At 38.2% G+C, this 13,810-nt stretch overlaps 1 protein-coding gene across 3 annotated transcripts in view; it reads left to right on the plus strand.

The window, feature by feature from the left end:
• Positions 1–13,810, plus strand: part of epc1b (enhancer of polycomb 1b) — a 39,194-nt gene that overhangs the window by 14,513 nt on the left and 10,871 nt on the right. For all 3 annotated transcript variants that reach the window (XM_088336143.1, XM_088336151.1, XM_088336134.1), the window contains one exon: positions 13,343–13,502. In XM_088336143.1, coding sequence (XP_088192269.1) covers positions 13,343–13,502 — 160 coding nt within the window. The remainder of the gene's footprint in view (positions 1–13,342; positions 13,503–13,810) is intronic.

The following is a 13,810-nucleotide window of genomic DNA, read 5'->3' on the forward strand; positions in this document are numbered from 1 at the left end:
TGAGTTAGATATGATGATATTCTCAGTGATAGTTTTTAAAAGCAAAGGCAGTCCAATGTTTTTTAATGTGACTGATTTTGAGTTGACTTAAACTGTAATTTTATATGGGATAGTTCAAAATACATTGAAAATTTATGCTGTTGTTTTGTCTATTTCTTTGTCATCTGAGTGCATTGAAAGTACTTAAAAACACGGAAATCCCATGAGCTCCGGGGGGCTTCGCCCCACCTGTCCCCCCACCAGGGCACTGCCCTGGACCTAGCTGGGTGCCCGCGGCCCCCAGACCCCCGCCTAATTTTCAGATAATTTCACTTTGGTCAAATCACATCCCTGAACATACTTGTATGAACCTTAAATATACATTCCATACAAAATATAGCACTGAAGCAACATACGAACAAATTCAACTTACGTACGATCGTCCGGAACTTATCTTGTTCGTAAGCGGGGCGGCGTCTGTTTTGTAAAAATCGGTTAAGAGTATAACTTTTTCCAGGAGCTAGTATCTTTTTAGTATAGGCTTCATTCCCCTGTAAAGAGTTTTGACACCTATCTGCAATGGTATGATCTATGGTTGAAAAAAAAAAAAGCTACAATATTTTCAGATCTCACAAGAATGCTACAATCTGGATGGCAGTTAATTACAAATACGAAAACGAAGCCTTTCCTAGAAATAACAGGTTCAACACGGTCAAGTTAGGTAACCAATGTGAAAGCTATCAATTCCATCGTTTCACTTCAAAAACGAACAATTTAACCCCTTAATCTGGAAAATGTTGCCTCAAATCCAAGACATCCCCTAAGTAAATTTTGTCCCAGACTGAAATAATCACTGCACGTTCTACTAAAATTGATTCATCAGAGTTCAACACACAGGAAAAGGTCTTCATTCTTGCCTGAATTTTTCCCTCAACAAAGGGCCTGTTTTGGAAAGCAGGTGAGACAATAGCTTGAAGCCATACCTGGTAACATGTCAAATTTGATTACAATCTGAAATAGTAAATATTTTATTTTATACATTTTTCCAAAGGTATGTTTAGGCATTTCCAAAAGTGGCCTTTTGATTTTAGCGCGTAAAATTGTGTATTAGATGGCAGCATTTCTGTAGCAATGTATCGCGTAATACAATCAGTTAGATGTCCTACTTACAAAGAAGATTCTGGACGATCGTTTGTGAGTTGAATTTGTTTTTTTTTTTTGTTTTTGTTTTTTTTTAATAAAAATAAATGTTTTATAAAATGATATACTCTTAGAGATAAATAAAGTTTAGTTTAACTTTTGGGGGATGCGCTACACTTTACATTAACCATATTGAATGGATGCACAAGATATTAAACAATAAAGATGTCAAAGATCTTAGCACGCTGGATATAGTGTCTGTGTTGTATGTAAGGTGCGCATGAATGATGTCGGTAGGGTGACTAATGTCACGAGAGTTGGTGCGAGAGTGTAGGGGAGCGTGAGCGTTTAGTTTAGGAGAGTTCTGTGTATTTACAATAAACGTGTGCTGACGGTGGTCTCCCTCCAAAAAGACCGTAAGTGTTAGAGTATTTTTTATGATTGAGGAGCAATCCATTACCACCACAAAACGACATGGTACATTGGTGGCAGCGGTGGGATTACGAGCAGGTAAAGGAAAGATATTTACACATGAATTAGGAAGAGGAAGCGGATTTTTTTACTTTCGGGTGGATGCTGTGTGACCTCACAGCACCACACGGCGGAAAGTAGCACTGCAGTCATGTCCTGTATTCAGAAAAAGATTTTGTATTGTGTGCCCCTAACATACAGCAATGTCCGGATATTTTCCGACATCCAGAAGAAAATGTTCGTATCTACCGTTTTTCGTAAGCCGGTCGTAAGTAGGGGAGCGTCTGTATATGGACTGCCCTCTGCTTGTAAGATCTGTCTCCTTATTTCAAGCCCATAACTTTGGTTTGTCTCCTCTGTCAAAATAATTTACTTCTTTTGTGCTATGCTAATCTTCTACCACTGTCTGATGTCGCCTACATGCTTCATGTGCTTGATGACCGGGACACCAAAAGAAGATATGTTTAATGCCAGCATCTTGCAAATGATAAAACAATAAATAGAATTTCAAAAAATATAATTTATCTTGGTTTGGTCCAATCTTTTTTCATCTTTTTGGGCTCCGCCCTGCTTTATTCCTGGACCCTGGCTATTTCAGCTGAAAATGAAAATCTCCATTCTGATCCCTGAACACATAGCTATTCTTAGTATTTCTCAGTGATTTTAAAGGGGACTCTTTTGCTGTACTGACTGAGTGTGTTTGCAAGTTTTGCTCGTACGTGGCCTGGCAGGCACATGGTTTTCATGTATCATATTTTTCAGACTACAGCAAAACCAACCCAACCAAACCCCCCCCCCCCCCTCCCCCAAATCAAAATATTATTTGATTGTATATAGATATACACATATACATACTCGTGTGTGTGCGTGTGTGTAAGAGAGATTTATGTAATATGTATTTATATACATTTATATATAGGGTAGATTATAAAGTTAATGTTATTAAAAGTACTCTTAGGGTAGGGGTTGACCTAAAAACAAAACAAAAAAGTCCTGTTTTGCACATTGATTAGTGAGTAGGAATATATCACTGATCCAACTTCATAACATTGGATGCAGCGGGAATTGAACTGAGATTGAGGCATGGAGTGCACCAGATTCTATCTTGCGAATATTTCCCACATCCCCGATTACTGTCCTTTTGGTTCTGTCCACCCTTTTTGTGACTACCCTCGACAGAAATGTTGAGGAAATTATGTCATCGGGCACCATGTCGGCAAAGGAAGAAGGGCAAACAATCCAGGGGTTGCAGCCAATTGATTAACGTGAGGTTTACACACGGGTCAGAACATACAAACAAGACGGTGTAAAATAGAGCACACTTACTGATACTACTGACAGTAAATTGCCACTGAAATGCTGCCGTTCTATACGACTGACGAACCAGCATTCACAATACAAGTTTCGTAAGTTTTATGACCCACCACAATTTTAAATGTAGTGGTTCATGTTCAAGTTGATGTCATGTTAAAAGAGCTTAAAGGCTGATTTTGGCAGACTCTTGACTCGAAAATTATATGGTAGCTCTTGTAACGTGGATTTTTTTTTTTAATCAATACTGTTCTTTTTAATGAATAACTTTTCACCCTCAAAGATGCGCTAAATAATACCACCATTCTTTTAAACTTGCATATTAAGGTGGGGGCCTCAAACTATCATCACATGGGCCGCAATTTGCCCCCGGGTCTTAGGTTTGAGACCCATGCCTGAGACCAGGGTCTCACAATTCTATGGGAAACACTGGTTACCTTACCCAAAGTACTAAAACAGAATCATCTTTCTCGTGTTATTTGCATTTTATATCTCAATAGTTTAACTTCGTCTGTTGAACTTTTTTGTCCGAGAGGATTCTTCAAAGCACCAAAATACAGTAAATTTTTGAGTTAAGTACCTTGCTCAAGGATACTTGGACAAAGTCACAGTGGCACCCTGGGGTAAAACCATCACCACCTAACTTGAGACGATCACAATATGAGTTAACCACTGAACTGTTGAGAAGCAAATGGGTGTCAATAACAATGTCACCAGTCACTGAAATAAGTCATGCCACATGTGACTGGAAATCTTAACCTCTTTGGATTCCAGCTATACTGACAATTTAAAAATGTACTCCTCACCAAAACATTACAATCAGCCCTCCCGCCACCCCACGCCAAAAAAAAGCTCACGGTAAACGTTGTGTTGCAACCGTCACATTCGATGTTAGTACGCAACTATGGCCTACTTATATCTGCGCGAGTCTAGTTAATCCAACGGTGTAAAATAGTTATTCCAAAACACATGACAATGCCATGCTGACGGATTAAAAAAAAACGCAATTCAAGCATCTCTGCATCAATAGACCTTCCTTGTTGCTCGTCGTCTGTTTAGCCTCATAATTACAGTTTGCAAATAAACAGACTAGTAAAATTATTTTATAGGTTGTTATCCTTCAAACTTCTGATTGACATATTTTACGCCTGATTCCAGGCTTTGTTTTATGGTCCACAACCCGCATTGCCTAAAAGGACCCGACTCCTTTACCTCCGAACAACTTAGGCCAATGGTGACGGATTCAAGTGATAATTGACATTGGTTAGCCATTCTTCGATTTCAGGCGAATTTTACAGGAATGTTGAGGAAGAAAATCAACCCGTTTTTGCCCTCTTAGGGATGTAGACGTTTTGCCACTTGCTGGGACTTTTTTGATATGGTTAGCATTGCTGGTGAGAATGACCTTAGTGAATAGTTAAGAATATGAAAACGCAGGGCTGGAGGCTTCCTTGCCACACTTAGACTGCAGCCCAGCACAAATGCAACCTAAGATGCAATTTAACGTGCGATTATTATGCACAAGTGTGCACATCAGTGACTGACAACTCTTTCACAATGTCCAAAATTGGACAAAGTAAAATACATGAATGTAAAGTTTTTAGGTCTGTTAACTGGTGGTATCCATATGGCCTCGACCTACCATTAGAAAAAAAATGGATAAAAAAAACAATGTTTAGACTTTCAAATTGTGATCAAATTTGACAAAGTACTAGTCAAGGCTTCAAGCTATTGTCATACATGTTTTTCAGATAAGATGTCCAAGCATTTAATTGTTCAAAAAAAATTGAGCGGGAATAAAATCTTTGTTTGTACTTTAAAGCCAAGTGTGAAGAAATCAAATGGTCGTCACGTGTCTGAAACACTCAACAGAAAACATTTCTGGTGATTTTTTTTTCCTATCCTCCTCAGTATGCCGTAACTGTCAGTTGCCCTCAATAAACTTGTGTTTCATAATCCTCATTGAATTTGTAGTCTGGAAACTGCATGTTTCCCAGTAGGAGTATGCCATTATCATGTTAATGGTATTGTGATCAAGGGCCTTTGGTTTGGATGAGTCACATCCACTGAAGAAATGCGCAAGTTGCTCAGTTTCAGGCCATTGTTATTTCATATTCTGCTACATTTTTTATTTCTTAATTGTTAGAGGTAGCTTCAAAATATTGATGCGTAAATATTTATTGATATGGCTAAAAATCATATTGCATCAATAATGGCGTCATGCCACATATCATTGGAAAGCTCATACTCTTGGGATTCAAGAGATGCATTTAAAAATGTACAGAAACATCCCTATCGGTCTGAGACAAGATACCTGAAAACTATTTCAACAAAAAAGGAGGTAGCTTACCAAAGATGCTGTCTTGCAGCCATAAGAATTCGATGATGATAGTAACTAAGGATTCACTACACTCTGGCAGATGTAGTGAATCCTATCTGCCCTGGTCATATCCCTCGAGAGGGGTGACCGACAGCAAGACAAACGCATTAAAAAACACACGCACACAAAAGAAATTTTTGGACCATGTCCTACCCAAATACCCAAACACCCAAACAAGTTAAGCTCCTCGGCACCCAAGTCGGTCATGCTTTCGTCCCTCCAGATGAAACATTGTTTCCAACAGTGTCAAATATTTACTCAAAAAAGCATCTCTGCATCAATGGACATTGCTTGTTGCTAGCTGTCTGTTTAGCTGTTTAGCAAAAAAAATGGTGGTTTAAGTTTTGACAAATCAATCTTGAGCACCGTAAAGGGGTTTTAATGGGTCTCTATGCGTGGTTTGAAAGTAATGAAGATAATTTGTTAATTAGCCCTGCAAAACAAATTATAATGCGGAGTTGAGATTAAACAGTTAAGAGAAAAACAATAACCTATAATTGCATACAACTAGGAAGTTTGAGCCAAATCTCTCTAAGGTAGCTCTTGTATTGTTCATATGCGTTCAAATACAATCAGCTGAATCATTTTGGACATATTAATATTTTAATTCCTCACTAAAACACACATTCCGCTGGTTTCCTTCTACAAAGCCACAGTGGAGAGCATTGTGGCATACGGTCTACTGTGTGGTAGGCTGGGAGCACTGCAGCAGACACGAAATCCGAATGTAATCAACACTGCCCAAAAATCGGTTGCTCTCTGCCCAGTCCTAAAGGCGTTGTCGGCTTGGGGAACTGCAGCAGCACCATCACCATTATAAGACACTTCCCACCCCGACCACCACCTCTTTGACCTGTTACCATCTGGGAGCCACTGCAGGTCTTTCAAAACAATGACAAACAGGCTCAGAGACGGCTTCTTCCCCGGGGCCATCACCACACTAAACAAGTGACCAAAAGTGTGAAAATGTAAATACCTTGTGTACTTTTTACCGACTTCTAGTGCTGCAAAATTTAATGGATCATTAAAAGCTTTGGCAAATAATAAGATCCTCTATTCGTTGTTTCGCTCATAGACCTTTTTTTAAAAATATTTTTTATTTTATTAAACATTGCATCATTACAAACGGAATTGGCATGAAAGTTTTAACTTTTTTCATTTTTTTCTTTATTGTAAAGTTAATTGACAGCCACTTGGATTTTTATATTGTTTATATTACACTATACTCCGGGATCAGAATGGAGATTTTCATTTTCAGCTGAAATAGCCAGCGTCCAGGAATAAACCAACCCACCGACAACACACCCCCCCCCCCAAACCTGGGTTTTAGGCAATTTACTTGTCCAAAACCATGCTTATATTTATCATTTAAGTAACATTTTTAGAAGATTAAAATAATTTGCCCACATAACTGTTTTTTTTGTAAATACTGCAAGATAAATTCAAATGCAGTTCAGTCCCTGCAGCTTGTGCGACAATGCGGCCAATTTTTCTAACGGCCGCCAGGGTGCGCCAGAGCAATAAAGGAAAGAGTGAGACAGTCGGATTTTGAATTTGTTTGCTACGCAAAAGAAAAAGTGAAAACGTCGGAATGCCTTTGGGGTTCAAAAACAGCGGAAATCCGCGGATCCGCGGAAAATTCTGATCCCTGTATACTGTATTCGTTTGTGCACTATTTTTCTACCCATCCAAAACTTCAATATTTGAATAAATGGAAGGAAATTAAAAATGCCTTTTTGAAATCTGAGTCATTGATAAGTTGGTTGATTAATTTTTTGATTTATCAGTTTAAAAGTTTGTTGCAGCCCTACTATCTTCCTTTTTTTTGCTGCTGTGTTATTTAACTTTCATTAAACTATAGCTGTAAAGCTTTATTCTTTCCCACTCACAAATATTGCACTATTATTATAACTTGGGGGCAGCACAGCGGCGCAGTGGTTAGCGCTTGTGCGGCACAGTTCATGTCATGGGAACCTGTCCCGGGTTCAAATCCAGCTCCAGACTTCCTGTGCGGAGTTTGTATGTTCTCCCCGTGCTTGCGTGGGTTTCCTCCGGGCACTCCGGTTTCCTCCCACGTTCCAAAAGAAAACATGCATTTCAGGTGAATTGGCCGGTCCAAATTGTCCCTAGGTGTGAATGAGCGAATGAGTTGTCTGTCCCTGTGTGCCCTGCAATTGGCTGGCAACCAGTTCAGGGTGTCCCCTGCCCACTGCCCGCAGATGGCTGGGATGGGCTCCAGCGACCCTAATGAGGATAAGCGGTACGGCTGATGATGAGATGAGATTATAACTTGGGCCAGTCCCCAAGCACTACGTTGTAAATGTTTTATTCTTTCTGCCTTTTATCCTGAGTCTTTATCTTTTTTTCTCTTTGAAATGTTGATTTTATGTTCATGTTAGGAGTACTTTGTCAAAGCTTGTTGCATACAATGATTCACAACGTTGATATCACTGACAAAGACAATTCAATGCAATATATTCACATGCAATGTGAAGGAGTGCTGGACTTTATTAAGTTAGCTCCATGGTATTGGAGTGTAAAGATTAGTCAAAGACCGTCCAGCTGCAACCAAAAAAATGTGGGCGCAAAAGAACAAATGTACAAAAGGTCTTGCTGGGAGAAGCTTGGCATTGCTCTTCTTTTGGTGGTGCTCTTTCTCTTCTGCAAAATGAAAACAATGCAGTTGTGTTTTTAACAACCTCTTGCTTTGCATGGCTTGCCGGAAGTTTAATTTGAAATATCAAATCCTTTGTCGGAAGCCTTTTTTTCCAGTTTTATTTCTTTTCCGGCCAAAGATTTGATATTTCTGGTGCCAGAAATTTGCTGTGTTCCTATTTCCACTTATTTGGATATTATTGTGCTATTCGTTTTGAATTGTTTGTAACTGACATAGAGGGGTCTGTATGACAAGTGGCTATTGTCGCTTCACTAGTTTCTGTAGAAAAACTGAACTTCAATCTTATCGTTTTTAATTATGTTAGACTTGCAGCTGCAACTCTTACGGCCATAGCTCCATCCAGCTAACAGGATCCAGAATTTCATACATGTGTTTAGTCCAGGGATTGCTTAATGGCTCTTAACATGCCTAGGATGAGTTAAAAAAAAAAGAAGACAAAAAGAGGACACTCTAAAACCATATCTTTTTACAAATATAAAAACTATATGGGCACCTACTAAATCAATTTACCCAAGCACCTGATTTAAAATTGACTTTAAAATTAACCTCACCTTACCCGGTTATGTTTCTAACACCCGTGCCGCGAACATAACTTGTTTTGTTTCTGACCGCGCAGAAAGAGAAGTTCATGATTTCTTTGTTTTATCTTATTGACACCAATACACCCTCACCAAATGCACACTGGGCGTTTGGGGCGGTGCGTTTTTATATAAAGTCTGTGTGGTTTGCACGGGTGGGGGCAATTGTCTGTCAGATAATTCAACTGTCACGATGGAAAGTACTGCAAAAGCATCCAACTATGTCATGTGAGAAAACGTGAACTCGTGCCGAAAACCTACCTTGGGTCTAGCAGTGAAAATGTTTTCAAACATTCTCGTTCATCGTGCAAAAAGGCCTGGACAACTGCCTCACATCACCTTGATGTTGGCGTTCCACGCCACAGCGCGATTTCCATTCGGGGGGTACAATTATTTTAAATGATTATTGGAGTGTTTTTTTTCTCCTAAATATTTAGATTGAACTTCAGTTTATTGTAACTCAGAAAATGGCACCCACGTCCAAAATAACTACTTCAGTATTTGAAGCTTAAAGGTGTCTTGTTTCTTTTTATTTCTTATTAAAATGTTTCTCGGTTTATATTAGATTGACTGATATATGGGTTTTCCAGGACATGAATAGATGATTAGTATTGAGAGGAGCCCGATAACCGATATTTGGAACCGATATTCATTTGCTGTAAAGGCTTAGTATTGGCGGAAGAAAATTTTAATAATGCAAAAAAAAAAAACCCCACAAATATTTGTTATACAATCAAATACAACTTCAATAGCTCTCTGAAACCTTTTTACAGTAAATTAAATTCGAATCCCAACACTAGTAACATGACTAATCTTTCACTTAAATCAAAAACATACAGTGAAGAAAATAAAATTGTGCAACGCAATAACTCTTATAAAAAGATGCATACGACTTGAATAGCACCCTGAAACTTTCTATATGAACTAAATAGGAGCAAGGGAAAGTGTCTCAGTTGCAAAAGACATAATTTCTAGCCTTGTTAAATAAATAAATAAAAACTTTTGTAAGGATATAAAAATAGTGCACAGAACAAAAGAATATTCTGTAATGTAAAACAATAAAAAGTACAAGTGTTAGTCAATTAAAACAACAGAGAAATGTATGCTATACACCTGCAAATATGTAAGATACTCTTGTCCTACCACTTTTTCCAAAGGTATTTGCACTTTATGGATTAGTTGTTGACTATATGTTGTTGTCTATATTCAAGTCTTTAAGGTGCAGTGTGTATTATAGAATTAGGCTAAAGCTTGTTCAAACTCTTGCTTTATATATCACACCCCATTGAGTGATTCTAGTTGGGTCCATTTCCCTTATTTTTATTAATATAACGTTGAGTAGCTACGCAATTTTGGTGAAAATGTAATTTTTCAGACTAGTTTTGCAATTTATATGCAATTTTTGATTTTAAAAGAAAATATTTTCTGTGATAGTTTTGTTTTCGGGAGTACTTAATCATAGTGATTTGCTTTAACCTTTAACAGTGCCCTCTTCTGGGGAGCTTTGTTAGGGTTGCTGTCTGCTGGCCATTATATTGTGGTTCCTTAATTGATGTAAGTGCCTAGTAGGTACGAGGGTTGGTCAGACGTACCTCAAGATGACGTCATTACCGACTGAGAGTATGTGAATTACAGAATAACAACTTTAGATCTACAAATAAAAACAGAATAAAGAATTGCAGTTGAATAAATAGTTTTAATTGTATTTACACAAAATTACAAATAAATGGGAGGGCTTCTTTCAGAGTAAGAAACTGATATAGAAAGTGGCTGGCTAGCTGGACTCTAGCATCAGGTAACCGCTAGGTCTCTGCAATGATTAAATAACAAGAGTCAAGAATGCAGCGTTTTTCCACTAGTTGTTGCTCCAGGTCATCAGTTTAATGGGTAATGGATCTGGTGTTGGTGACTAGCCAGTAGGGCTGCATTATTTAGAAAAAAAAACTAATTGCAATTTTTTTCAGACCAGCATTGCAATTTCAATTTTAAAAGAAAGGTGCATTTTCTGTTCCAAATGTGTTATTTTTGTAAGTACTTAACCCTTGGATGCATGACCTACCGGTACATACATTCTTCCATGAGTGGTGTCGGTAATTAGCAATTGGCAAAAAAATTAAAATACTAAAGGCATCATGTCATAAACATGTTTTATGAGGAATACCTGGAATGTGACAGTATGACAACTGTTTTTATTTTTAAAGCTTTTAAATAATAACATCCCGTGGCGTCTTTTTTTTTATCCCACTTATTAAGTCATGGGTAATACTTGTGACAGGACCATAAGACTTTTGAGAAGCAAAGACGTGTCTGTATGATGTCACCAGTCACGCCATGACATACTCTCGGAAAATGTATAAAATACTAATGTTTACTTTAGTTTTTCAGATGGTGATTAACTTTGACCTGAGACCAAGTTAGGGTTCATGACATGTTACAGCCATTTTTCAACTAAGATGCCTATGCTACACTCATCTTGCATGTGATTACAAAACAAACAAATTCAGCCAAGAATAAAAAGTTACTTTTTCTGTGTGTGTTAAATTAGATTACTCAATGTTCATAGCACTTGCTGTAACTATTTCAGTTGGGGACAAAACTTGAGAGTGTTTCCTTTCAAAGGAGACCAAATCCGTCCAGATTCACCTAACGGTTTATGAACAGCAATCAATTTACTTCGTGTACTGCTTGGATTGAGATTTTATGTGAATTTTACAGGATTGTTAAGGAGTTAAACGTAAGTAAACAACGCCCTTTTCTGGGGAGCTTTGTTATAGTTGTGTGTATAAATCTTTGGGAATAAAACGAAGCGTCGCAAGATTGCACTACATCACATCGCAATGTCGATTAGATTTCGGTTAATCGTTCAGCCCTACCTGCCAGGTGATTAGGAGTGGCTTGTGAGTTGTTAGACTAGCTGTAGCAGTGGCTGGAACTGCAGCCTCACTTTTGCTTTCTCTTCGCCTCAGTTAGTGTGGCATAGCGTGCTGCTTGCAAACTTTGCCTCACCTTTATTTGCCAGCGCCGTTAAACCCCAAACTGTAAAAATTTGGGTTGGCCAAACACACCATCACTCAAATAACTACACCATATACCCCTAAGGCACCTCAAAAGACACTCCACTTTTATATAAATGTTAGCTGCACCCCTGACCACGACATATTGCTTGTCAACTTTACATAAGTACTTAGTAATCAGTAAGTAATCAGGATGTTAATGAATCTGTTCGGATTTATTCCTCTCCGATAGTGGTGCAACTAAAAATCAAATGTTTCTCCACCCTAAATCACCAACATTTCAGTTACAAGTTCTGTTTTTGTTAAGTTAAAAACTGGCCCCACTGTAACCCGGGTTCCCGAAGATTTCTCAAACGTCTTAAAAGGCATTGGGTTCATTATCCTAGAAATAAGGCCTTGATTGGCATTAAAATGTCTTATATCCCCCAAAAAATGTTAATACATCAATCAGATTTATATTTGTTTGGCAACATCGCGTGACCACAATAACCAGTGCTATTAAAACGGTGATGTGGTTTCAGTCGGGCTTTTCAGAGCAGACGCATCATTTAGAACTACCCATAGTACACTTAGCAACTTTGGAGGGAAACATTTACTTTGGACAATGGGAAAGTGCAAAGTTAATAAATGGTCGTGGCTAAAAGCCTTGCCTTGTAATGAGTACAAGGCATGATGTTTTGTGTCAGATATTGTTTTTGTTTCAGTTGTGGGGTATCTTTTGTCGACTTGGTCTTCAATTTGATTTCAAAAGGCAATAAAAAAGTATAAGGTGAACGTAAAAGTGAGACACGAGGAAGTTAAATGTAATTTTGCGCTTTGCATGAATAAAACTAGCATTAACAAACCGTCATCATGGAAAACGTGTCAATCGAATGGGGAGCGCTAACTACCATATTGGGAATAGTCTGATTATTTGTAAACAGAATAAGTGTGGCGAAACGAAGGGATTACAAAAAGCAACGTCCAAAAAAGCAGATCTGTTTAAGGCGGATTTCTATTTATCTGTCGGCATTATTGTCTGTGTATTTTACACGCTTGGATTCTGTGGAATGTACTTGATGTAACGAAGCCTAACTGACAAGTCATTCTACGACTTTGATACAGTGTTTTCCATTTTACTTTTTGGGCACTGAAGGGTTCTAAGGAATTGCCCTCTCGAACCATCTCATAAAGTTCCGCTGCAGCTCCTAGGTAGCCATGTCTTGTGATTTTTGCTTTCAAAATGCTCGGCCGAGTTCCTTCATTTTTTTATTGGATGTTTGAATCGTTTTATTAGGGTGCAAGAAGTCAAGGCAAGTTTTGTATTCAGCAATTGCGGTGCGTTGGCAAACGGCGATATTATTCCCCAGTGAAGTCATACATTTTTGGCTTTTTTGGATTGTTTTTGTATGTTTTTTTTAACATTTTGAGGAGGATAAAAATCAGCAGAAACTTGAAGGAATCATGCAGAATAAAAGTGTAATCGACATGCCTCCTTTCCCTCGTGGGTTAGTGCTCGCCTCAGCACTCCCCTGTATTTCCCTCTTAAATGGCGATTATTGAATAAATATATCTCTTTGTTTAATGTAAAGCGAATAGGAAAATTCTCGATCAAGATCTGTTCCACAGGGCTCCTGTTTGTATTCATTTGATTTGAATGTTATAGAATCTAAACTAAAGTAAATATGATCCTGCCCACTTTTGGAGACTGTTGTGTTCTCGGAAAAAAAAGCAGGCTGTCCGTTGCTCTTGCAGGCTTAGCGTAGTGGAGATGTGTTTTGATGTTAACACAAGCCTACTTTTCTGTATTTAGGAACACCACCTCCAACGGGCCATCTCGGCACAGCAGGTCTATGGCGAAAAGAGGGATAATATGGTCATCCCTGTCCCAGAGGCAGAGAGCAACATTACCTACTATGAGTCATTATACCCCGGAGATTACAAGATGCCAAAGCAGCTCATTCACTTACAGCGTAAGTAGTGTAAGCTGGTGTGAAAGGGGACTGATTAATCATACATGTAGAGACGGCACGGTTTACACAGCTACATATTATTTCATTGTACATTTGTACTGCAATAGGTCAAAATGAAATTGGAAAATGACCTACTTATGACCCAAAGTCACAACTCATCCTTTCACTTTGTATTTCAATAAAATACATCATAACCATGTTGTGTAAACATGTTTTTTCACAGTGCAATTACATTGCCTATCGTTACTGTCATGTAAGAAATTATTTGTATCCATTTAGAATTAAAAATACTTTTGCATTTCTGCATT

Source organism: Urocampus carinirostris, chromosome 1 (assembly GCF_059441175.1).
Source record: "Urocampus carinirostris isolate Australia breed hairy pipefish chromosome 1, RoL_Ucar_1.0, whole genome shotgun sequence".
In the NCBI taxonomy this organism is placed as follows: domain Eukaryota; kingdom Metazoa; phylum Chordata; class Actinopteri; order Syngnathiformes; family Syngnathidae; genus Urocampus; species Urocampus carinirostris.